General features: G+C 38.1%; 1 protein-coding gene across 1 annotated transcript in view; it reads left to right on the plus strand.

Moving 5' to 3' along the window:
* Window positions 1-27,278, plus strand: part of vwa8 (von Willebrand factor A domain containing 8) — a 482,517-nt gene that overhangs the window by 388,367 nt on the left and 66,872 nt on the right. Inside the window, exon 38 of the mRNA XM_039745289.1 lies at window positions 26,735-26,843. Within this exon, the coding sequence (XP_039601223.1) occupies window positions 26,735-26,843 (109 nt within the window). The remainder of the gene's footprint in view (window positions 1-26,734; window positions 26,844-27,278) is intronic.

Raw genomic sequence — 27,278 nt, forward strand, 5'->3', positions numbered from 1 at the left:
GCCGTCGCGCTGTCGACAGCCTGCGGACCGGCGTGCTCCTGTCACCGACGCGGATCCGGGTCGTCCCTCCCTGAAAGAAACAAGGTATGTCTACCCGCGAAGGGCTGGTTATTGCAGGGCAGGGCACTCACCTCCCGGCTCCCGTCACTCCGAGGCCCCTGCCTCGGTGTGGCTTTCTTTGTCGCCACGCCGGCCTGGCCGTCCATCCAGACAGCGCGACTCCCGGAGCCCGCTGCACTCAGGCGACGCCCGTTCTTTCTCCTCTGCACCTGGGGATGGCCATTCTGCGGTCCGGCGGCGGTCCCTGAGGTAAACCTCTCCCGCGGGGTTGTGCACGGGCCTCTCCCGCGGCCAGTGTGTGGGGTCCGCTACTGCGCCGGGCCGTCCACTGAAATATTTGTTTTTCTCACAGGTCCCCGCCTTGGAACAGGCAGAGCATCCTGCCGACTACGCCACTGTGGATGCTGGCCCGGACACAGACAGGCGGACATCATATTTCACCCAACACAAGTTTATTTCTAATAATATTTACAGTGCACAAACCCCAGCGCCTCTTGCACCGATCAGCCAAAGTCCAGGCCTCTCAGTCTCTGTGCCTCTCTCTTGGCCGCCTCCCGTCCTCACTCTAGCTCCGTCCTCTTCCACCCGACATCCGCCGATGACTGGAGGGAGGTGGCCCCTTAAATGGAACCCGGATTGGCTCCAGCTGCTTCCTGGCATTCCTCCGTAGCCACGCCCCAGTGTGGTGGAAGTGCCGGCTGCGCACCCGGAAGCCGTCCGGGTGTCCCCTGTCGTCTTCCCCCCAGCACTTCCTGGTGTGGCGTAAGTGCTGGGCTCCCGGGATATTCAGGCACTGGGGCGCCGCCTGTCGGTGGCCACGAGTCCCTACAGGGCTGGGCTTCCAAGCCCTTTACCCGAGGCCCCCAACATAACCAGGGCGGACGCCCTCTCGCGGTCTGGAGGAGGCACAAACCCTCCTCCGGTCCTCCTGGGCGTCCCGGCCAGGCTCCAGCCCCGGCCGGGGACCACAATAGGTTACATAAAATACAGGGTGGTCCAGATCTAATTATGCAGATCCAGATCGTCTAGATGACTTTGATTTATGCAAGGAAGATTCCAGTTCGGTGCGAAGACAAATCTTCATGCTTTGACTGATTTGATTAAAATTTGATGAAGTTATAGAAAAAATAAAATTGTTCTTTCATTTGTTCACATTTGTTGATAATGGTACTGTATTGACTCCAAGTCCAAAATGCTATTGTGCCGTGCTACACAGCACTACAGAACCCCAAAGACAAAGAGTAGCAGCTGCTCAGCAGCCTGCTTGAGGTGTATGTAAATGAAGGTCTCTAGCAGAACTGATGAGCGGTATAGATGAAGAGCACCACTGACCAATAGGATGTACTATCAAGTAAGGAAGGGAAGATATTTTATAGGAAAAAACACAGCATTGAGCTGTGAAGTGGAAGGAAGAAAGTTCTGCTAAAAATGGTTGATTTATACATAACGCCTGTTTCAAGTTGTATATTGGTTTTGATCAATTAAAATGAAAGCCACTCCTGTTATCGCCACTTTATTGTGGTGGAGAGGTTTGTGTGCCCCTGTGATTCTGAGAGCTCTGTTGTCTGGAGCAGAAGCTCATTGTATAGCCTGCTAATAAAAAATTGGTCCCAGGTAAGGTGGTGTCAGGCAAAGAGCAATTGAAAGCACTCAATGAAGCAAATCAATGAATTTAAAAAGAGTACCCTGCCAGATATAGGGTTACTGGGGTCTACTCTTGGAGCCAGGCATGGGAGGAGTACCCAGAGGCGAGCACATGGTGGCTGGGCCTACCACCTGGCCTGGTCATACAAAGCCCTAAATTGCAACTTGTAACTGCCCTCCAGTGGGCCCACCACCAGCAGGAGGAATAGGGGCTGGTTGCAATGTGACCTGGGTGGTGGTTGAAGGCAGAGGACATGGTGACATGGTCCTGTTGGCTTCATCAGGCTGTGAATGCCAGCATGCATTGGAACGGTTTGGCAGGGGTGAGGATCAGCACCTTTAAATCTGAGGACATGCTCCTGAGAAAGTAAAAGGTTGACTGTCCTCTGCAAGTGGGAGGTGAGTTACTGCCTCAAGTGGAGGAGTTTAAGTACTTCTTGGACTTATTCACGAGTGATGGGAAAAGGAATGATGAGATCGACAGACGGATTAGATGAGTCACTGTAGTGGTGAAGAAGGAGCTGAGTCAGATGGTAAAGCTCTCGAATTACTAGTCAATCTGCCTGCCTCTCCATGAACTTTGGGTAATGACTGAAAGAAAGAAAGAATGATATTGTGGGTACAATTGGCCGAAATGAGTTTCTCCACAGGGTGACTCAGCTTTCCCTTAGAAATAGAGTGAGAAGATCATACACAAGAGAGGCTCAGAGTAGAGCTGCTGATATTATGCATTGAGAGAGAAAACTGAGGCGGTATAGGCATCTGATACAGGTGCCTTCCTGTGGAAGGTTAATGGGCACAACCAGCTAGGTGGAGACAGCAGAGAAGACTCATAGCCCACTGGAATGATTTTTATCATCCAGATGACCTGGGAACAATTGGGTCCCCACAGTATGTGTTGACAAGTGTTGCTGGGGAAAAGAACCTATAGGCCTCACTTCTAAGACTGTTGCTTCCACAACCTGGCTTCAGATAAGCAGTGGAAAATGAATGAACGATTGAATGAAAATGAAATCTCTTTTGAATGATAAGAACTTCATTTCACAATGTATAATACATGTAAAGGTGAATGCTTTTTTAAAATTTATTGCAAATAACTTTGCAAATACATTACACATGTATTAAGTTTGGAAATTCTGCATCCAATTGTCCAATTTGTAATGAGACAGTTGGAGTTATAGCAAGTTTTCTCATATAACACAAATGGTGACAATTACAGACATGGGCAAATTTGTTGGTACCCCAACAAAAAGAAACACACAGTTGTCTCTGAAATAATTTGAAACTGACAAAAGTAATTGGCATCCGCCATCGTTTATTCTGTATTTAACAAAAATCGGGGTTTTCTTTGTGGTTATGACTTAACAGACTATTTCAAATACTAACACAATTGAAAATGGCATGGACAAAAATGGTGGGATGCTTAACCTAATATTTTGTTGCTCAGCCTTTAGAGGCAATCACTGTAAAGCTCTCAATGAGATTTCTGCACCTGTTAACAGGTAGTTTGGCCCAGTCTTCCTGATCAAACTGCTCTAGCTGTATCAGGTTTGATGGGTGCTTTCTCCAGACTATTATGTTTCAGTTCTTTCCATAGATGTCTGATAGAATTCAAATCGGATCTAATCAGGGTTCATAGAAGGCCACTTCAGAATAGTCCAATGTTTTGTTCTTTGTCATTGTTGAGTGCTTTTATCTATGTTTATTGGCTGATTATCCTGTTGGAGAATCTATGGTCTGTGACTGAGACTGAGTAGTATGTTTCACACAGATTTCGCTGTTCCCTGCACAGACTCGAGGTACCCTGTGCCTGATGCGGCAAAGCAGACCCAAAGCATAGCTGAGCTTCTTCCATGTTTCATAGTAGGTGAGGTGTTCTTTTCTTTGAAAGGTTCATTTCTTCACTTGTAATACTTAGAGCTGATATAACTGGTCTTCTTTTGTCTCATCTGTCGTGGTGACATTCTCCCAGAAGCTTTGTGGCTTGGTAATATAAATATTAGCCAGATTTAGTCTGGCATTTTATGTTTTTCTTTTACCAGTGGAGTCATCCTAAATCTTCTTCCATTAAGCGATAAATGATGCGATCAGACAATGATGGACCTTGACCTAGGAGTTCAGCTTGTAACTTATTCTGGCGTAAATTTTCTTCTTGTGCCGGAGTCCAGGGAGGTTGGCTACAGTTCCATGGACCTTAAAACTCTTAATAAACTGTTGTCACAGGAACATCAAGCTGCTTGCAGGTGGTCTGATAGCCTTTGCCTTTAACATGCTTGTCTATAATTTTTTTTCTGATCTCCTACACAACTCTCTCCTTTGCTTTCTCTGATTTCTGCTCAATGTGACACGATAATATCAAACAGCAGGGTGACTACTTTTCTCCATTTAAATAGACTAAATTCATGATAAAAGATATGTGTGGTGTTAATTAAAGAAAACAACTAGTTTAGAAATTCACTCCTAGTTCAGTTGTTTACTGTATGTGATTTTCTAGGGGTACCAACAAATGTGTTTAGGCCATTTTAGAATATCTTTGTAAGATAAGCAATACTTTATCTCTTTTCACACTTGCTTTGCTTTACTTGATGATATATCAAAGGTGTACAGGTATAAATGGGACAACTGCTTTTCATTTAATCACTTTTACATGAGGCAAACAATAGTTTTTAATTGAGCTGTAAGGGTACTAACAAATTTGTACACGTCTGTAGATCCATCAAAATATAAGGGCAAGATAGAAAATTGTAGTCAGTGAATCATGCAAAGATTGAAAACCAAAATAATCCGAGAGAAATTTGCAGTCTATAGCACAATATTATGCATATTCTGGATAAAATTAAACAGTCTAGGAGAACTTTAAATAGTCACGCAAGTGATGTCATCACCGCACCATCCCAATGCATTCTGGGATAAAATGCCATGGAAACAACCAACGTGACAGTCACAACATAGCACTGCCTAAAGACAAAACAAAATCACATTGACAAGATATGAAATAAAAATAGACTTTTAAATGAGGGCTCCAGTTCAGAAGATAATAAGAGAAAGAGACTCCACACAATCAATACCAAGATCATTTTTATACCTCAAGGAAAGTTCTGGAGAAATTAATAAAAAGCTCCAATCACAAGAGGTATTCTAGCTTTAAAATCATGCAGTGTTGCTCACTCATCCGTCTTTGAATCCACTTATCTAATTCAAGGTGACAGGGAGCCTGGGCCTATCTCAGCAGCTTCAGGCACAAGCTAGAAATGGGGTGCTCATCCATAACTGGTCAGATACATGCATACATACCTTATTGTCACTAATACAGGCCAATTTAGAGTCACCAATTAATATGGACTGTAAGTAATTTCCAATAATGACTGCCACTGAAAAAATAAATTTGTGTTATTAAACAGCATAATAAATCAAGTAGACATGTTTGCCAAAGGTTCATAACCATTATCAGAAAGTGCAGTAGGGACTAAAAATAAATGCCTGTGTTAGCAAGACCTGAGCAAGGAATGTGCCCTGTACCTAACAAAGTGCTTATATGGCATAGGTACAGATCTTATCATATTGATCCATATGTTAAGGAGAGTTTGCCTTTTGCATATTAAGGTTCAGTCTACACTGATAAATGTAATTGCCAGCTGACAGACATTAATAAGAAAGACATATATGTGATTTTTTACCTTTACTGATTTCATCACTGGTGTGCTAAATAAGAGCCAAGTATTCCAAAGTACAGAGGAAATGCAGAATGATTACTAGTACTGGAGGCACTAAAGAGACCGAAATTACATGTACCTGTACTACATTAATTTTACAAGCTCTGGCAATCATTAATTAATCAAACATGTCTGGCAATCATTAATTATCAAACATGTGAGCCAGGCATTTGTACAGTACTATCTAAATGCTCTCTAAGCAAAGTCTGTCTGTGACTTTACTTGTTTGAATGGGAAAAATGAGAATACATATAATGTCTTGTTGCATCTGTTCTTTTAAAGGTATCATTTGCATATGTTGTGCAAATTCCTACAGTATTAGCTGTGTGCAGTATATGTCAGTTTTTCAAAGTATGCTAGTTTTCAAATAGTTCACAGTAACTGATCTAATCTATTTTAGCCATTCTTTACAGTAAATTACTGAAAACCATTAAACAACGTAAAATAAGCTGTTCTGAGTATTAGTATAATATTTTTAAAATACTTATTCTAACTTTATCAGTATAAATGGATACAATTAAAAACTTTTGTTTAGTCAGATGCTGAAAATAATAATGTTGACACAAGTTTTGTCTCACCTGCCTATCCATTTTGTACTCTGTTTATCTTTTTATTATTTAACATTGGTGCAAAACAGGAACCAACCCCAACAAGTATGCCAGTTCATCACAGGGCACACCTTGTACACATTTATACTAACCAACACCAGGGCTGTTGAGAGATGCTGGTCAACCCAACACACACAACTTAGATATGTGGGAAAATGATTGGACTAACTGTAGGAAAAGAAGTTTTGTTTTACTTCAAAAAATTAAAATGAATAAATAATCAGATTTCTCAGTTAAAAGATGTCTGGTGTCTATTGTGTTTAATTTGCTATCAGGATACAGCACAACCTTACCAAGACACACACAACTGATAAAGACTTAACAAGTAGCCAGAAATACAAAGAAACAGGGAAAATATTTTAGCTTAATAAGAAAAATTTCCAAAGTACAGAAGATAATAATAAACTAGAAACCGAATGAATGGAAAAAAGTTTCAATAAAAAATTTGTTCAGTAACCAAAACACTTAGTCAAATAAACTAAGTCCTGATATCAGAAAAATGTACATGTAAACTTGAACAAAACAGAAAAAAAATAGGAATCAAATCTTCAAACAAGAGCAAGATATTGAGAAGCAGAAATTTGAATGAGAATAACCTTTAGAACTGTAAAGAGGTCTAATTTGTAAAGAATAGATAATAACCGTGGAGCTGTACCCTGAGTAAGCTCTTGTATCTCCCTTAGGTGACTGCTTCCCCATTTGCCCCACTCAATGATTAAACAAAGCCCAAAATAAAGATTTTCTTCTTCCTTCGGCTCCTCCCAGGGGTTACCACAGCAGATAATCTTTTTCCATAAAAGCCCCAAATAAAGATACAGGGAGATAATTAAATGTCAATCCAGAAAAAAGGTAAGGTTAGAATCGGGGACTGTACCAAATCATGACTGTGTTTTTCTAGCTTTCCTTAAACAGCAAATATCAAAAAGCTGTTACAATAAACACTTTAGAATGTAGCATTGTCATGTTCTTACAGCAGATGTTTTTAGAGCAAAGTAAAGAAATCCATTTACCTTTTGCTAAAGTTGTCTGATTATTTGCAGCTTCAGACAAATTCAATTTCTGATACTTTGTCCAGACCAAAGCACACTGTGGTGTTGTGTATTATTAAAGGACAGTAAAAAAATAATTTTGCATTTTTGGGACTTAACCACAGTTGTAGATTGTTTCCTTAGGAGGCATTAGCTCTCCGGAAATGTGTTCTTTTGAAATTGCGGCACATTAAGTAAATAAACAATTTAGTAATATAATAGAAAAGGCGATATCCCCCCCATCGTGATTACGGCGGTATAAAAATCACATGAGAAAAATATACTTTAGCTTACATTTACTGATGGTTGACACGGTTACAAACGGGAAGCTTATGACAGACTTATCAAGGTGGGAATCTTGATCTATGTAGTCTGCTATTTTTTCGTTACTACGCTGAGAGGATTTTCGGACGGAGGTCCAAACAGCTTCAAAGGGTTTGGCTGTGTTCCAAGCCTTTTATACTGTCTGCTTCACGTGCAGGTCTTCTCTGGTCTCCAAACAAGGGCAGGTAAGGACTGAACTCCTCCTCCATAAAATACAGAAATATCATAGTGCCTACATGCCGGTTCTCATTCTCCCAACAAGGAAAGAAGATTTTGTACTGACAGAGGACAGAAATACTATTCTGTGTTTAGGCTGACTATACAATCCTCCAGTTGTCTTTGGCTTATCTAATCCAATGCTTGGTTGGCAATTCTAAATGCTGAGTCCCTGTGTGTCATACTTAGCATGCACATGTGAATGGATCCTTTAACAGTGTTGTCCAGAAACAGTGACATAAATATTAAAGAAAAATGTATTATAACATGGGTTCATGTGAACTGTACATTGGTGTTTGAAAAATACCATTGTAAAGTGTTTTTCATTTAAAAGCCTATTTGATGTAACACTTTATGCATTTTTTTGATCATTGATGCCCTGTTTGTTGTCAGCACTTTTAAATGTGTGCTTCTCTTTAATTGCTTTTCAATTTTCTATTGAGTTTCAATAGTGTCAGCATGAGAAAATATAAACTTGTAGAAAGGTTTATTAATAATTTTAATGCACCATAGAAGAATAAATAAGAGGGAGCTAGGGCACCAAGTTATTTTCTTTTTAAAAACTTGGCACACTCTGTTTGTCTGTGTCACTTTATAGGTCACTTTCTGCTTGAAATATGACCCTCCACCACAGTAAATTATGACAGCATTCTCTGTCAATTCTTGTTTGTAAGACGTGTTACTTACATAATAGCAGAATTTCTTCCAACCTTGGCAGTATGACCTCTGTCCTCTAACTAGGAGATGTGATGACGAATGGTTTCAGTTCAGTTATTGATTCATATTGCAACATTTTAAAAGTTAGAATATGAAAGTAGCAACAGGGATCTAGTTTCTCAAGGCAGACATTTAGTCTTAAATTATATTTCCTACTTGATAATAAAAACAACATTTGAAAATTTTTGGAAAGAATTACAGCAGTTAAAAAAATAAAAGTTTTCCAATATAAATAAGGTCTCACAAGTCCTGTATTTATAAATCACACCTATGAGTAATCTGAATATCTTCTAGTGTGTATAATGATGGAGAAGAGTTTGTAGGCAAGTCTGTAATAATGTCAAAAAACATATTGCTGCAGAGAAATGAAGAAAGATATATAGTAACTGAAATATCCAATGAGAGAGATAATGAAAGACACTGCATACTTGAAAGACACTTTTCTGTTACCAGCTGATGATAGGTTGCTGGATGTGTTAGCACAACATCTGTCGAGACCTCAGAAAAAGCCTTATTCATGGAGTAATAACATTCTTGCAAATTGCTGTTGAGCAATTACTCTTCATTCTGATAAACTGGCTCTTTTTTCCATCATGTGACTAAAGTCAACTTTCTGCAGCAACCAGCTACAGCTCTAGCATGAAGCAGAAATTCATAGCTGACCAGGTTGTTTGATGGTTAACAAACGACAAGGGATATCTTGAATGAAAGCTTCTTTGTTGAAGCCAAATGGTTTTCAAATGTTATAAGAGGTCTGCTCATGTGAACACTACTTTAACTTCAAGTGGAGTTTTTATTTAGTTTTCAAATCTTTGTGTGTGTATTTTTTTGTCATTGTTAAAATATACAGACCATAATGAATTAACAGGGGTCCTTTGAGAATCTTATGGCTGGTAAATTTATAGGCTAGTGTAGTCTCTGAAAGTATCTGTTACTTTTGTTTTAGTCAGTCTGCCTCTCTTTACTTTGTTTGTGGTGCATCTCTGCATCCCATCCTAACCAAAAAGAGCACCAAAGTCAATATTTCTATCAGCAAAAGAAATATCAAATAAATAAATAAAAACAAACTCTGTCCACCTACACTGGGCATGTTTGAATGGGGTTTAGCTCCTAACATTAAGGCCAACTTGCCCACTGTCCAAAGCACACATCCCAACTTATTTCTCTCCTTCTCTGTCATCAAGCTCTGAGCACAGTAACTCTTTGCCAGTCAAGCATTTAGTCTGCACCACCATTAGACATTAAGCTCAAAAGGCCACTGGCACGGAATGGTGTTCATTCTAGTTTTTCATCCAGTATCATGAACGTCATCTCTCAAGAGCGTCTGTTGGTGAACTCAGTTATCTCTGCCTGTCTGAGTCTTAGTTCACAATTTAAAGGCTAGGCACTTTTGGTGGCTCCCTTGCTATCTCTTCTCCATGGCATACAGTGGATATAAAAAGTCTACACACCCCTGTCCAAATCGCAGATTTTATGTAATAAAAAATGAAACCAAGATGAATCCTGTCTAAATATATTCCACCTTTATTGCTTGTTTTTCTTTGTGAGAAAAGGTCTACCCCACAACCCAGACATATGAAGAATACGACTGATTGTTGTGTCATGTAGGGAGCAACCAGTACTTGCCAGGAAACACTGCAGCATCTTAAATGTTGTTGAAATCTTCCTGGTAGCCTTCCTAATCAGTTTTCTCCTTGTCTTCTCATATTGGATGGACGTCCTAATCTTGGTAGAGTCACCGTTGAGCCATATTTTCTCCACTTGTTGATGACTGTCTCCACCATTCTCCATGGGATGGTTTATGCTTTGGATAGTTTTTTACACCCATGTCCTGATTGATACCTTTCAATTTATTTGATCCCGTTCATGTTGTAAAAGTGCTTTGCGGACCATGGCTTTTGGAGTAGGTTACAACTAAGAGGATATCAGAATAATCCTACAGGAACAGTCAAACTTTATCTGAGCTGAATCATAACCACTTTAATTGATGTCAGGTGTATACTAACTACTATTTGAAATGAGAATTATTGTGAGTGCTTGATTCTGAATACAGCCACATCCTTGAATATTAAAGGGCAAGTCAACCATGTTTTTGTATGATTTTTTTCACTAAACAGTTTCTGATTTGTTTTCACCTTCTTTGTATAGGTTGCGATTTTGCAATAAATGTGGTATGCGTTCTGACAGGATTTATCTTGGTTTCATTTTTTATTATACAAAATCTGTGATTTTGGCATTAGTGTGTAGACTTAGTATATTCACTGTATAGTTGAGCCCTATCTGTTACATGTGTCTTTTGCCAACACTAAACATTCTGGGAAGCTCTCTAAGCAACTCACCAAGGCTCCATGGACTCCTTTTCATTTTGGTGGCCTGGAAGTGACAATTTCTAGGGCACAGCTGAAGCAGGTCGAGTATACTATTTTGCCCTTTTGCAGCTGTTCGGTCACACTGATCCTTAGAGGGGCTTTCTGGTTACCAGAGTGGGCATCTGTTTTGAGGTACATACCAGAGCTACCAGATTATCTCTGGGTGTATCGCTGCTCTATACACTTTCTGCACTTATTACATAACCTACCTCATGTTCTCTATATACTCCAATAAGACACAAGACCACCATTGTTTCAGGCCACACGATAAAGGAAAAAGATATAAAAAGTCATATGCACTGCTCCATTTTATATTTAGAGAAAGTAATTCAGTGTCCTATGGCTCATTAAAAAAGGGGGAATTACTGGAATAGAATCAGAACTTGACTTCTGCAAACAGAATATTTATAAGATCTTTCAATGTGCATGTCTGCAAGCCAAACTATATTGAACTAGTCTAGTGTTAAGCTCAGTTTAAAATTCACTGACAAAATATGTTTCATGGAATAGCACCTCTACGTCACTAGAAGGTTCCTGTGTAAGTCACAGGATCTTCATGCACTCAGGCTGAGAAATGTATGTGAAAGTGGTTATGCATACTCTAGCTTTGCATTCATTAGTCCTTGAAGCATTGTTCACTATAGAAATGTGTTTGTTTCATTGGCAAGATTGTATGAGATCAGTGGTTTAATTAAAATTGAATATTTTATGAGTGAAAAACATCCTAGACAGTCCAGGTAAGTGTGCCAAAGTAATTAACTGCCGCATGTACAGTATCTTGCCATATCAGTCTTTTAGTATTAATTATCTAGAAGAACTTTGAGCTTATGTGCTGTTGCTAATCACATATGTTCCTCAGTTTTCTAATTCCCAGAACTGGTGTAAACAATAATTGGAGAAAAAGCAGGTTGCAAGCAGTGTGGCCACAGTGTGGTTTATCAGTAAACCACACTGTGGTCGATTCAAAGCACTGTGTGGTCCTTTCAGTTGTAAAACTGCTTTGGATAAAAGTGTCAATTAAATACATGCAAATACATTATATTTTAACTTGGCCCAAATAGCCTACATCTATTGTAGAATTCTTAAACCGTCATTATTAATCAATTTGTCTGGCACCCTAAGAAATATAAAACATTTTTTGCAGTACACCAGGTCAGATCAGGTCATGTTGGGGAGCATGTACTGGTACAGCTTGTTACTGTACCCCCCACACGACGAAACAGCTCAGGGTCCTGGCTGGCAACCCCCCAGCCCAGTCCAGTCTCACCCCCAGAAATGACCATCTATCTGCTACAGCCAGGTGTTATGTAGGTGTCCCCTTGGCCTGGTCCAGCTGCTTGGGTCCTCAACAATGAGGGTCTTGCAAGCCGGATCACCCTCTGGGAATCTTGCCACATGGCTGTAGTGCCATAACCAACACTCCCTCACAATCCAGGTAATGCACTTCATTAGGGACTTCGTGAGCAACCACATTTGACACAATGTCAAACCAGCGGTACCCAAGGATTCTCCATAGAGACACAGTACTGAAAAAGTCCAGTCGTCACCTCAGGTCACTGGATAGCATTCATGTCTCAAAACCATATGTTACACCCGTATTAACGAAAAAACAACAACACATGTAACATCAAGCACAGTAAGCACAGTTTAAATATTTTTCTCAGCTTTACTTTCTAAAGACATTGCTTCAATAATCATACAAAGTGGAGCCAATGCAGTACCAGAGAAACCAAGAGATTATACGCATCTGGGGGCCAAGCATCTGCTCTTGAGGGAAATCTGAAAATAAATGTGCTGTTGGCAGCATGTTATTCTTTAATTCCTGACTACTGAGTTCCTAAAGATGCAGATGGGGTTGTTTTAGAAGAAACTGCAATCAAGGCTTAATAAAGCTGTCACAGACTTATAAACTCATCAATCAAGACAAAGAAGTGCTCTATGCTCAAAGTTTATTTTAATTAAAAGAGATTATTTATGTCTTCTGACATGAGAAAAAAGCCTGATTTCAATTTGAATGTGTCTACTGTGACTCTCGAGTGTTTTATGAGCTGACACCCTCCTCCTGATTCCAAGTAATTATATTTTTAATATGTTTTCATTACTGTTTTAGACTTTTCAAAATAATGATAATAGGCATTTCACAGTATAATTAAATAGACCGAAGATATTTTAAGTTTAAAAAGAAAATCTAATCTTTTTCTACATACAGTATGGATTCAGTCTGATTTCTTTGATAGTATATTCTGTCTTAGATTGGCAGAAATGTACATCTAATGTAATTGTACAGTGACAAAAATAATGAAAAATACCGTAATTAGAACTAGACAAGACCTATACAGTCTACATATGAAAATGTTGAATACTACTAATAGGAATTCATATTTAATAATCAGGTTTCCTCACATGGGAAAAATACACAGTTGACTGTCATCTGGTATGTGGCTGTATGTTTTGAACATTCAGGAAAACAGAGGTGCTGAGTTGTCAACTGAACACCACTTGGATGTGACCTGGCACAAACAGGTTGAGTGCCCACCAGACAGATCTGGAAGAATCAAACAGTTTGTCAGTTTGTGCTGAGAATGATGAGTTGATACGTCTTTTCAGGATGAGCTCACCTGCCACCTCCAGAGGTGTTTCATCTGTATTTCAGAAAGTGGTCAGGGATGTGGAATTAGAATGGACCTTGTTTGAGGCCTCAGTATTGGAGGTAGCTATAAACACTATGCCCAGAAGGTTTTTGGTAACTATCATCTTCAGCAGCAACTGTAGAAAGTTTTATTGGCCACCAGCAATAAGGGAAGCGGGAAGGAGGCCTTCTATGCAGTATTATGCAGAGGGTCTCCAAATCTGACTACAAGGTATTTGCAGGCCAAAATGGAGGTATCCGCAGCATTGAATGAAGGAAGGCCTGTGTGTGGATCGAATTTGGTGAGGTCATAGAAATAGACTTTGTAATAATACTATATTAGCTATTGACTGATTATGGAGAATAAACTTTGACGAAAGACTGAAGAAGTTAAATCATTTAGGATAAGAAAAAGGAGATTTAGAGATGACATGAGAATTTTTTTAAAATTATGAATGAATTTAATTTGGTGGTTGCCAGCTGTAACAATGAGCTCACCAATTAGATCATGGAGGTACAAATAAAAGTTGACTAAGGGTAAATGTCCTACGAACAACAAAAAGAGGACCAAAGATTTATGGAATGATTAACCAAGCAGTGTAGTAGATAGTAGTACTCTAGGGACCTTAAAATCGTGACTTGACTATATTTTGCAAATGTATGTAAATAGGAACTGACAAGCCATGGTCTGCTGAATGACTTGTTCTCATTAAAACTTTTCCTGTGTTCTTATGATCTTTTCATCATAGTACCTTAATGCATACTACAGATTAAGTGGTTTCATATAATTGTCCTTACTTTGATTTTGTTCAGTTAAATTGAAAAACAGAATTAATTGTTTCTGGCATTAATGCTAGAGCTTTCATAGATCACTAAGAAAGTTGTACAAGTGTTCAGGGACTGACATTTGAGCAGCATTAAGATGACTGACTTACCAAAACCCTAAATGTGTTAAAGATGACATATGTTCTCAATTTTATGCCAGATTCCCAAGAAGCCAAGTTGTATGTGTATATCCACATTGTCTTGATTCCGTTTAATTGTGTTTTTTATTTTCCGTTGAAGCTACTTTTTTATTTGTTGTCTGTGTAATTGAAAATGTGTTTCATATCGTGTCTATTTATGTACCGATTATGTTATTTCATTCAGGTCAGGTCAGGGAGCATGCACTGGTACAGTGTGTTGCTGCACCCACCACATGACGAAACATTACATGCGGTCCAGTCCTACCCTTCGTACCCTCTGTTTGCCACAGCCAGATGTTACGTGGGCGTCCCCTTGCCTTGGTTCAGCAACTCGGGTCCATAACAATGAGGATCCGGCGAGCTGCATTATCCTCAGGGAATCGCGCCACATGGCCATAGAGTCATAACTGACACTCCCTCACAATGCAGGTAATGTGCCTCATTCGGGACTCTATGAGCAATCGCTCATTCAACACAAAGTCACACCAGTGGTACCCAAGGATTCTCGGAAGAGACAAAGTACCAAAGGAGTCCAGTCTTTGTCTCAGGTCACTGGATAATATCCATGTCTTTCAGCTATATAGCAAGAGAGAACGCACCAGGACTCTAAAGACTTGGACCTTCATTCTTTTGCATAGATACTGGGAGCGCCACACACCCCTTTCAAGCGACCTCATGACCAGAGTCACCAGAGACATGAATGTCACTGCCAAGGTAAGTAAACCTCTTGACAAGGTCAACATTCTCTCCGTTGAAAAACACACTTTTGATGGCTGTGCTCAAGAGGGCATGAAAGGCCTGGAGCTTGGTTTTTATTCAGAACACTCGCAAATCCAGACACTCAGACTCCTCACTTATTCTCTTGAGAGCCCCGATCAGAGCTTCCATTGACACCACGAAGATCACAGCATTGTCAGCAAAGTCAAGATCAGTGAATCTTTCTTCACCAACAGATGGCCCACAGTCGCTCGACCCCATGACCTTCCCCGTGTTTTTGGCCATGCTTATTGGATTCTGTATTAGGACTTTGTTTGCTATAGGGCTGCCTTTCAGCACATTCATTTTCTGCCTTTTGAGCTTCTTTGAACATTTTGGAAAGTCAGAGGATTTTATGAAATAAATCTTTTTTTTTTTATAAAGATCCTTTCTTTAAGGGGATTTGTAAATGTATTTTGGGACTGATGGTTTTGTGGCCAGTTTTCCATTCTGAGGGCCTTCTCCACCTGAAGACAGCAGGTGATACTTGAAACCTGGCCAGATTAAGTATGTCTGTGCTGGATGCACCAATGTGAATTCTATCTTGCTTCCCAGTCAGTGTGGAGGCCCCAGTGAAGAGCTTTCTGCATCATAACAACATTTAAACAGTTTTGGCTGTTAATAAGGGTTTTTGAGGAGTCCTCATTTAATCCACTGAAATAACTCTTTACTTTCAAGTGCATGGCCTGTTCCTAGCCTGTCTTTAATAATTTATAATTGGTTTATTATCATTTGCCTTTGTCTTTTTTGGGTTTTCCCTGCATTTTTCACTTTTCCTTTTACATTCCAAAGGTACACATTTAATGTTTAATTCTGTGTGAGAGAAAGTGTGAGAGACGGGTCCCAACAGATGACTGGTGGCCCATTTCAGGTTTGGTTCCTGCCTTGTGTTGTGATTCTTGCCACAGCAAAGCACAAAAACAGTAACAGACCTCAAAAAACACACACAAAGGACCAGACCAGCCCTCTTTACAGGTCTAGGATCACTGGATCGACCACACCCCAGGCAGCATAGGCCCGAGCTCAAATGGCCAGCTTCCAGCTGGTGCAGGCTTTTAAATAACAAAAGTTCAAAAATGTCAAGAAAGGAGGAGAGAGAAAAACTCTTGTCTGAAGGACACAATAAAGCAAAGTTTCTTAATATTTAAAGAGTTTATTAAAAGCAAGAGTCACAAAAACAAAAAGCATGGCATGAAACAGGTGTAAATATATGTTTTACCTAAAGCAAATAAATTTACCAACCAGGAAAAGGTACCTTTAAATGAGAAGAGGTTCAAAACCAAGAAATCCAAAGAAGTGCAAAAAGCACAAAGAATCAGGAATCCAGACCAAAAAGGCAGTGCTAGGTTTAGAAAGGTTTACTGCACTAAATCTCATCAGTCAATAGTAACTAAGGTCAAAATAATGCATTGAAAATAAGCCCGAAGTGACACAGTCAAGTTCTTGCATTAAAAATGAGCCATAGTTTAAAGTGGCGATCCTGAAAGTGAAACATTGGAGAGCCATCATCTAGCAGCCCAATCAGGTACATCAGAAATGGCCATTACACTTTAGCATGTCTCACTGTCTTTTGGCAGTTAAAATCATTAAACAAGCAGATAAAATATAATTACACAAAAACAAATTTTGTGTAATTGAAAAAAAATATGATCATCATTCAGTATTGTCTTCCATATGAAGGTTGTCTATTATGGTTCTCCACTCCTGACAATCTTAACTTTTTCTCAAATGTATTTCATACAGTGTTTGTTGATACCAGCCCATCCCTTGATGTTCACCAGCCATTTTATTCTTGGTCTTCCTCTGCTTCGTTTACCTTCTATATATCCTTTAAAGAGTTACACCTACATGTTAGCCTTACAAGATTTCCAAAATGTATAATTTCCTTATTGAAAATGGGTATTTTTTGTCTGTTTGCATTCATCAGATGCAGAAGTTCCTTATTACTTGTTTTTGCTATCCAAGGTACCTTCATCAACATTCTATACACCCACATTTGAAATGCGTGTATCTTCTTCATTCTTGCTTAAGTGAGTTTCCAAGTTTAACATTCAGGTAGTAAAGCTAAGTATATTTACATCTGATGATTCTTTTTGTTTTTAAGCTAATGGACTGTGCTGTAAAATTCTTTTGCATGCTATTAAATGCAGCTCTAGTTATCTTAGTTCTTTTGTTAATTTCTGCATCGGATTTCTCTTCTGTTATTGCATGAAAGAGGTATGTAAATTTTCTTACTTGTGTGTCTTCTCTGTCAGCCTTGATCTTGATCATTGGCCCTGTCTCTTGTCTTGCTACCAGCATACTCTTAGTGTTCTTGCATTTTCTCCTCCATTTCTGGTTTTTTTTTTTCAATAATTAAGTGCCATTAGCATTTAAGTTAGTAAAAACCACTACACTGATTTCTGTTTGCTTGCCATTATCTGTGCTACTGAAGATGTTTTCAGTACATAAATTGAATAGATATGTTGAAATAAGACAAGCCTGCCAAACTCCTCTTGTCATCCAAATTTCTGTGGATAAACCGTCTTACATTCAAATAAACTCCTTTGGATTTCAGTACAGATTACAAATTAATCTTATCTCTTTTGAATCAGCCTTCATTTATTGTAAGCTTTTTATCATTTTTGAATGATTAATGCTTTATTTTTGGATGACAAATGTTTAAACAAATCAGTGAAACACATATGCATATTTTTATGCTGGTCTAGTTATATCTTTATTATTAACTTGACCATGTCTTCTCCATTTCTTTTTCCAGTGATAAAGTTGCATTGGCGTTCTTTCCCTTCTTTTTCAATTTTATTTGCGTTTCTCTTAAAGGTGATGTTTAGAATGATCTTCAGAACATGACTCATTAAATTAAATGCTCTATAATCTAAACACTACTGACATTACTTCCAAATATATTGTGCTGATAGACGTAGGCATATAGCAGAAACCGTGATGTAAATAAAAAAAGAGTCCTTCTAAAGTGCCAAGTAATTTTACATCAAAACTTAGAAATACTGAGATGACAACAATTTTCACACAGAATGAATAAGAAAATGGTAAAATGAAACTGAAAATTACAAAAGGCAGCTGTAAAATAATATTAGTGATACAGTTGTGCTTGAAAGTTTGTGAACCCTTTAGAATTTTCTATATTTCTGCATAAATATGACCTAAAACATCATCAGATTTTCACTCAAGTCCTTAAAGTGGATAAAGAGAAACCAGTTAAACAAATGAGACAAAAATATTATACTTGGTAATTTATTTATTAAGGACAATGATTGAAAATCACATATTTGTGAGTGGCAAAAGTATGTGAACCTCTAGGATTAGCAGTTAGTTTGAAGGTGAAATTTGAATGGGATGACAATCAGGTGTGAGTGGGCACCCTGTGTGTTTTCAAAAACAAGGATCTATCAAAGTCTGCTCTTCACAACACATGTTTGTGGAAGTGTATCATGGCACGAACAAAGGTGATTTCTGAGGACCTCAGAAAAAGAGTTGTTGATGCTCATCAGGTTGGAAAAGGTTACAAAACCATCTCTAAAGAGTTTGGACTCACCAATCCACAGTCAGAAAGACTGTGTACAAATGCAGGAAATTCAAGACCATTGTTACCCTCCCCAGGAGTGGTCGACCAACAAAGATCACTCCAAGAGCAAGGCGTGTAATAGTCAGCGAGGTCACAAAGGACCCCATGGTAACTTCTAAGCAACTGAAGGCCTCTCTCACATTGGCTAATGTTCATGTTCATATGTCCACCATCAGGAGAACACTGAACAACAATGGTGTGCATGGCAGGGTTGCAAGGAGAAAGCCACTGCTCTCCAAAAAAAACATTGCTGCTCGTCTGCAGTTTGCTAAAGATCACGTGGACAAACCAGAAGGCTATTGGAAGAATGTTTTGTGGACGGATGAGACCAAAATAGAACTTTTTGGTTTAAATGAAAAGCGTTCTGTTTGGAGAAAGGAAAACACTGCATCTAGCATAAGAACCTTATCCCATCTGTGAAACATGGTGGTGCTAGTATCATGGTTTGGGCCTGTTCAGTTGCATCTGTGCCAGGACGGCTTGCCTTCATTGATGGAACAATGAATTCTGAATTATATCAGAGAATTCTAAAGGAAAATGTCAGGACATATGTCCATGAACTGAATCTCAAGAGAAGGTGGGTCATGCAGCAAGACAACGATCCTAAGCACACAAGTCATTCTACCAAAGAATGGTTAAAGAAGAATAAAGTTAATGTTTTGGGATGGCCAAGTCAAAGTCCTGACCTTAATCCAATCAAAATGTTGTGGAAGGACCTGAAGCGAGCAGTTAATATGAGGAAACCCACCAACGTCCCAGAGTTGAAGCTGTTCTGTACGGAGGAATGGGCTCAAATTCCTCCAAGCTGGTGTGCAGGAATGATCAAAAGTTACCGGAAACATTTAGTTGCAGTTATTGCTGCAAAGGGGGGTCACACCAGATACTGAAAGCAAAGGTTCACATACTTTTGCCACTCACAAATATGTAACATTCGATCATTTTCCTTAATAAATAAATGACCAATTATAATATTTTTGTCTCATTTGTTTATCTGGTTTCTCTTTATCTACTTTTAGGACTTGAAATCTGATGATGTTTTAGGTCATATTTATGCAGAAATATAGGAAATTCTAAAGGGTTCACAATCTTTCAAGCACAACTGTATATGAAAACATAATCTGGGACCATTCATTTGTTGTTGTACCTGAGTGAGAATAGCCCTGTAGTGTAGTGTAGGAGGGCTTTGAGAATACTATGGGGAAAATAACAGAGTGATATGGAAATAGCAAATATGCTAAATGCCTACAGTACTACTTTTCTAAAATATTTTCACTAATGTAGATGTTGTAAATATATTAGGACTGTAACTATATAAAGAGTAGACAAGCCATATTAGTTAATTTAGAGATTATCCAATGTGATGGACAAAAGATATCTGATATAAAGAGTAATCTATAACCATGGCCAGACAGTATTTCTCCTTTAGCCATTGACTGCACATGCAGCCTATATTGTTAATGAGTAGAGACTGCCCAATATTGTACCCTTAGATTAAATAAGTCTGTGCTGACCCTGGTGATCATGGGTCACCTATTATCTTACTGTTTTGTTTATTCTGCCCTTTTGTCAGCTACACAACTGTTTCCAGGTAGCTACCGTCTGTAATGTCAAACCATATCCTTTCTCTGAGGTCTCAGCTTAAAAGGAAGTGCACAGTCGCTCATCAGTGCTTTGAGTTCCTTGAGCTGAGGTTCCGTTTAGTCGCTTTGTAACATTCATACTAATGATTAATAGTCTGGCTTTAAAAGCTGCTGCAGTGGATCTTGACCTTTATATTGTTGTTTGTTCCTGTTTGCCATTGTTGTTGTAGGCCTTGCCGATTCAGGTACTGCATTCTTCCATGAATCATTCTTTTAATCTGTTCACCATTTTCAGTGTAATGTGGATGATTGTCTACTCATGGCTATATAAGTCCAGTGGGTATATCTGAACAAGAATCAGTCCTACTGATGTAGAGCCCAGGTTTTCATCTGGACACATATCGAGCTTTTCATTACATGAAAAATAGCGGAAGCAATTGTAAACAACAATATATAAAAGCGGTCCACTTTACACATGTATTAAGGGAAAAATGATCTAGATATTACATTTGTTTGTAACTTCCAAGGTTGATGTCTAACATTTGATTCTGCAGGGATCAGTGTTAAGGCAGTGAAATTTTAGTTATACACCAGTCATGATATCCATAACCATGTAGATTAATAAACAATTTTAGTTTGATTTTAGAGATTGTTTTAGAGATCCACTAGAGGTACACAAGCCAGTATATACAGTATGGACAGAACTGAGTGTAGGTATGTCTAATAATACTAAATGTGAAAAGGAAAATAAACTGCAACTGAACTGAAAATGTTCAATGAATAATGCATTTTTAAAAAATACTTAAACACTAGCATAGCCTTTTTAGATATTTCATGGTCTCTGGAGGGCCAGAGCCTATCCCAGCAACACCACACATGAACCAAATCTGGAGGAGACACTAGCCCATAACAGTCACATTGTGATATTAATTACTAGATGAATATGAAATTGAGTTTGGTTGAATGATAAACACTTACCAAAATACTTTTTTATGTTCTTTTTACATTTTATGATCTATTTAGTTCATTTCACTTGCTTCATTTATTTTCCCTGCTCTGCACAGATTGTTCTTGTTAATCCTTGTTAATTACATTATTTTCTGTCTTGTAAACATACTTAGTTTTTAATGTACCCACTTTCTGAAATGAAAAACATAAAGAGGCCAGGAAGAGAAAAACAAAATCAGTCGACAAGGCGGATATTATTCCATTGAATAAGCTAAATGGCTTTTTATCATTGTGTCCCAGCCCCTCAAATACTTCTCCTGCTTAGCCTGAGAACCTACAAGTTATCCTTCCCTTTTACTTAATAATTAAATGCTAAGTATTTCAGACGTGCACAGTAATAACAGATCTTTTATACAGATCAGTATCAGAACCTGGCTAAGAAACAATACCTTTCCTAAGCAGAAACAGCTGGGCTCAGTTTTGTAAATGGAATATGTCATGCTTCATTGGCAATATGAAATGCAGCTGAAAGCAATCCTGGTTATTAAAATTTTCCCATGGATTCATAGTAGTATAATTATTGTATCTAAAACACCTGTTAACCCTTTTGTTGAACAATAGCAATTAATGGCATTTTCAAATTAGTTCTATTAAGTAAGTTATCTGCAGCTGCCTTTACATACTTATTTGCATGCATTGAGAAGCAGAAATGTACAGTACAAGCTGCCTGGACAGTGGTTAGCTTGACAAACTCATATGAAAGTAAATAATGCAAACGCTGGAATAGACTAAATGTACAATAACTTGTGACAGTCAAACTCTTTAGTTTGGAAACAAAAAATGAGCCTTTGAATTAACTGCAAATTGCCTCTGATTAATGAACTTGTGAAAGAAACTCCAGCGGTTAGAGAAGTACTTAAAAAGTAGAGTGAAAACCCCCCAGCTTTGTGTAATGTGGTATTGAAGTGGTCTGGAGTACTGGAGTTTTGGAGGATATTTAAATCACAAAACAACCAAAGCAAAGGGAGCAAATAACTATTTTAAACTTTAACATTCAAGACATAATAACCGGAAACAAAACCTAATAAACTAAATTATTTCAGAAGTTAGTCCTCACTGGCCAAATGGACTTTTCTTTATAAATAAAGTGCAGATCCTAAGATACACATGTCTTTGTAATGCACCCCTACAAACTGCAGCATCAATAAGAACAAATCACACAATGGTACCACTGATGATGTCACAGGCAATCCCATAAATAATAATAAAAACAGAAATCACCTGAATCCTTACAGAGGGCTCTTACAAAAGTTATCTCCATTCAAATAGCACTTAACCCAGTATCTCATTACTTTATGTGTTATCTAAAAATAAAAATTTTGACATCACTGATCACCTATCTCCACAGTACAATCCACCACCTCATAGGTTCTGACTCACAGTGGTTTTCTAGTTTGAAGATATTTCTTAGTTTTAGTTTTTATTTACTTTTTTATTGTTTTTTTTTTGTTTTACTTTTTTACCATTTTCTATTTTTATTTTTAATTTTTCATTTATTCATTTTTCAGTTATTATTTATCTGTATTCTTTAAATAGTCTAACAAAAGGTTTCTCACAATTAGAATCTTGGTATATGGGAGTAAGCCATGGTGCTAGGTGAGCCAGAGTTGAACAGATCATGGCATCTGCATGTTTGGATTACTGGGCCAGAGCCCCCAGAGACAGCCACTGATTGAAGTACAACAATACTTCCTCTTTGAACTCCTGCCACCACAAACAGTATACCTCCATCATTTATGCAGTGTGTTTGTTTCAATAGTGCACTGAATGTCAAAGAAAGGTTTCATTTTTCTTTTTTTTTGAATTCCTGCCAACAGTCTCTCACCTGTTCATAGCACCTAATGAAACTCTATAAAACAGAGTTTTATAGAATTCTTCTTTTACCTTAGGGGCATTTAATTTTTTTTTAAATAATTTCCCTCACAATATAATAAAAGTTGTACTGCCAAAATGTTTGGTGTTTTCAATCCAAGCATGTATGCTAAAAGTAATCAACTATTTATGGAAATATTTAGTTTGTAAAGATCCTGTTGGTCCCAACTCTACTTATAACACAATACCAGTTGTAAAAATAATGCATATGCTAGGTAAGCTTTTCTTAAACAGGAAGATGTTGAGCTTATCTATTTATCTTGTGTAATATTCATTAATATATAGTCATTAACAAAAGTACCATTTCCCTAGTACAAACTTGCCCATTTTATAGGCACAATGCAAGTGTGAATTGTGTTCATATTTGTTTAAAAAAAAAAAAACATGGAAAATGCATAAGGTTAAATTAGGTTAAAGAGAATTAGGTTTATTTTGCTGTCATGCCCATCAATCCATTTAAGGAATTCCCCAACATTGTGTCCCGGTGAACGGGCCATTTCTTCACTGGTGCTGTGAACAGAAGTGCCTGATTGTTACTAGTCAGATATCTTACAACATTCAAGAGTTACACTACTTGTATGAAGAGATTCAATGTGTACTATGAAAATATGCCAGTCTTTTCTTAAGTACGGCAACACTGCATTATTGACAGTCTGCAGCATTTGCAAATCGACTTATCTGAATGAAGATCCGTGAGCTGATGCAATGTGAATCAGCAAGAGCTGGGATTTTTCAAATCAGGCAACTTTTTTCAATCTTCTTCTGACCAGTGGTTGGGATCTTTAACTCACTGCTATTATGCTATCATGTGTTTACTGAATTTGTAAGTTTGCTGACTTACAAAGAAATTAACAGTCTCTAATTTTTATGGTAGTTTCATTTTAAGAGAGAGAGAGACAGAAAAAACACATTACATAAAAGTTATAAATTGATTTACATGTCATTGAGAGAAATAAGTACTTGGACCCATGCAAAACATGACTTAGTACTTGGTGGAGAAACCCTTGTTGGCAAGCACAGCAGTAAGACGTTTCTTTAAGTTGGTCACCAGGTTTGCACACATCTCAGGAGGGATTTTGGCCCATTCCTCTTTACAGAAACTCTCTAAATCTTTTGGCTTTCTTGGCTACCACTTGGCAACTTGAAGCTTCAGCTCCCTCCACAGATTTACTATAGGACTTTAGGTCTGGAGACTGACTAGGCCACTCAATGACCTTAATGTGCTTCTTCTTTAGCCACTCCTTTGTTGCCTTAGTGGTATATTTTGGGTCATTATGCTGGAAGACCCATCCACATCCCATTCTTTAGTGTTCTGGCTGAGGGAAGAAGGTTCTCGTCCAAGGTTTTATGGTACATGGCCCAGTCCATTGGCCCCTCAATGCAGTGAAGTCATCCTGTACCCTTAGTAGAAAAACAGCCCCAAAGCATAATATTTCCACCTCCGTGCTTGACTGTGGGGATGGTGTTCTTTGGGTCATACTCAGTATTTCTAAACACGGCGGGTCAAGTTGATGCCAGAGAGCTCAATTTTGGTTTCATCTGACCACAGCACTTTCTCCCAAGCCTTCTTTGAATCATTTAGATATTCAGTGGCAAACTTAAGATGGGCCTGTACATGTGGCTTCTTGAGCAGGAGGACCTTGCAGGCTCAAAAAGATTTCAGTCCATTACAGTGTAGTGTGGAACCAGTGGTGTTCTTGGTGATTGTGGTCTCAACTGCCTTCAGATCATTAACAAGCTCCTCCCATGTAGTTTTGGGCTGATTCCTCACCTTTCACATGATCATCCTCACCCCCATGAGGTAAGATCTTGCATGGAGCTCCAGACCGAGTGCGATTGATTTTAGATTTCTTCCATTTCCGAATAATCGCACCAACAGTCGTTACCTTCTCACCAAGTTTCTTGCTGATGGTCATGTAGCCCATTTAAGCCTTGTGCAGGTCTTCAGTCTTGTCCTTGATGTCCTTTGACAGCTGTTTGGTCTTGCCCATGGTGGTGGAGAGGTTGGGATGGAAGAAGTTGATTCTGTGGAGTATCTGTAATTGAGTGATTGATTGATTGTAATCGCCAATCTGTAGAAACCAGAATTCTGACTGGGTTGTAGGGGATTAAATACTTATTTCACTCAATGACATGCAAATCAATTTATAACTTTTATGTAATGTGTTTTTTCTGGATTTTTGGCTGATATTCTGTTTCTTTCCATTAAAATTAAACTACCATAAAAATTAGAGACTGTTCATTTCTTTAATAAGTGTAAGATTTAGAGAAAGAGAAGAGCAGCAAAAAACAATCAGTAGACCAGTAATAATAATTATCTTGATAGTTCAGTAATAATATTAAATATTATAGAGCATGTAGAATGCACCACAGCCGTTAATGTACAACTCAATTGCTGAGAGACATGAGGGCCATGTAACACACACTTCCTCTGTCTTCGTCATAAAATAAATTTTCAGAAAAGAGGGAACGGATTTTTGATTGAATCAGCTGTTAAAAGGTTATTGAGCAGAAAATATAAAAGTCTTGTTCTTTTCAACACACTTAAATATTTGAAAATTGTCAGTTGTTATTGTGGTTAACATAAACACCTGATACTTGTGTTGTTTTGTTGCAAAAGCATTTCTAATTCTTTTAAAGTAAAATAATCATGTCAATATCATGTTGTGTTCTGGAGATATTGAGGTTAAAAGGCACACAGGATCAGTGAAAATGACAACTTTTAATGGGGTTATTCTCAGTTTATTTTTTTTCTGATTTTTATGCATTGAAAATCTAAAATAGTATTAGCTGCTGTTGTATAGTAGACTATTCCAGAAATAACTGCAAATTTTTCATAAAAGTGGGAGTAGTGATTTTCATGTGATGCTCAAACAGACTGAAATTCAATTTTATATATAAAATTGAACTGAATAAATTCTATGCATTTGAGGTGCTTCACATTTAAAACAGTGTGGTAAGCTTAATTTAAGCAATAAATAAATAGAGAAAATAAATGTTTATCAAATGTAAAATGTAACAATAAAACTGTTCATGTAATACAGTTGGAGTGAAGATTTTTTAGTATCTGTAAGCAATGATTAGATTTTTATTTCTATTTACAAATAAACTCGTATCAAATTAATACTAATGCCAGAAATGAAATATATGTTTTAAAAATATATTGCTATGGATAATTATAATTAAAACTCTACCTTCTTTTTGATATGGTGTTCTGGGAAAGGGAATCCCACCCTCCACACTGCTTGCTCAATTGATTCATTAAGATTCCCTCGAGGCTTTTGATTTTTTCACAAAATCCATCACTGGAGAGCAGTTGGTGAATCTAAGCCCTCAATCATATCTTTTCTTTTTTCCCTTTATCCAAAAGAGGACAGTCTATTTGTACATTGGTGTGGTATTTGTTGTAAAATTACACCCACTTGGATTAATCACCCAGTTCAAGAGCACTGAGTGCCGATCCTATTCCAACAGCATTGGGAACAAAGCAGAAATAAGTTCTGCATGGGGTGCAAGTCTTACTAGAATTCACACTTTCCTGATTAATACTTCTCATGTTTCCAACTGTAAACATAAATTATAATTTCATTTACTACTGAAATAGTTGATGAGACAATTTTTGCTGATAATTATAAATTATATGATATTTTTATTTTTTTCAGATTACAGTTCAGAAGGACAGTGGTTTGGATGTTAGCTCTCCTAAACATGGAAAAGTTGACGCAAATAATGTGCCACACGTTGGTGGAAATATGTGGGCTGGAGGCACAGGTTAGTGTCTAACCTCATATCTGAACAGAAGGCATAATCTTCACAATTCCTTTAATAATGATCACTTATAGCATACATGCATCCATCAGTCCATTTTCTATGCTGTTCACCCTCAATGTAAACTAACTACTGTATATTCTGATGTATAAGTCAGGACTAGATTTTACAGTATAATTTCTGGTATTTTATAAGTCATATAAGTCAAATGCAAAAAATTCATGCTATTGGTCCAAGAGATTATGATATGCTAACGCCCACCTGAGAGAGTAACCACGGAGCACACTGCCTTTTTTTCTATGTGGGTGCGGCAATGCGCTGTATCAGCGTGTGCTCCTAACCTGTCTCTGTCTCTCTCTCTCTGTCTGTCTCTTTCTCTCTCTATTGTGCCTACGTGACTACACGGCAATACCCGAACTATTCTGAAGCAACGTTTGC

This window comes from Polypterus senegalus, chromosome 2 (genome assembly GCF_016835505.1).
Source record: "Polypterus senegalus isolate Bchr_013 chromosome 2, ASM1683550v1, whole genome shotgun sequence".
NCBI lineage: Eukaryota > Metazoa > Chordata > Cladistia > Polypteriformes > Polypteridae > Polypterus > Polypterus senegalus.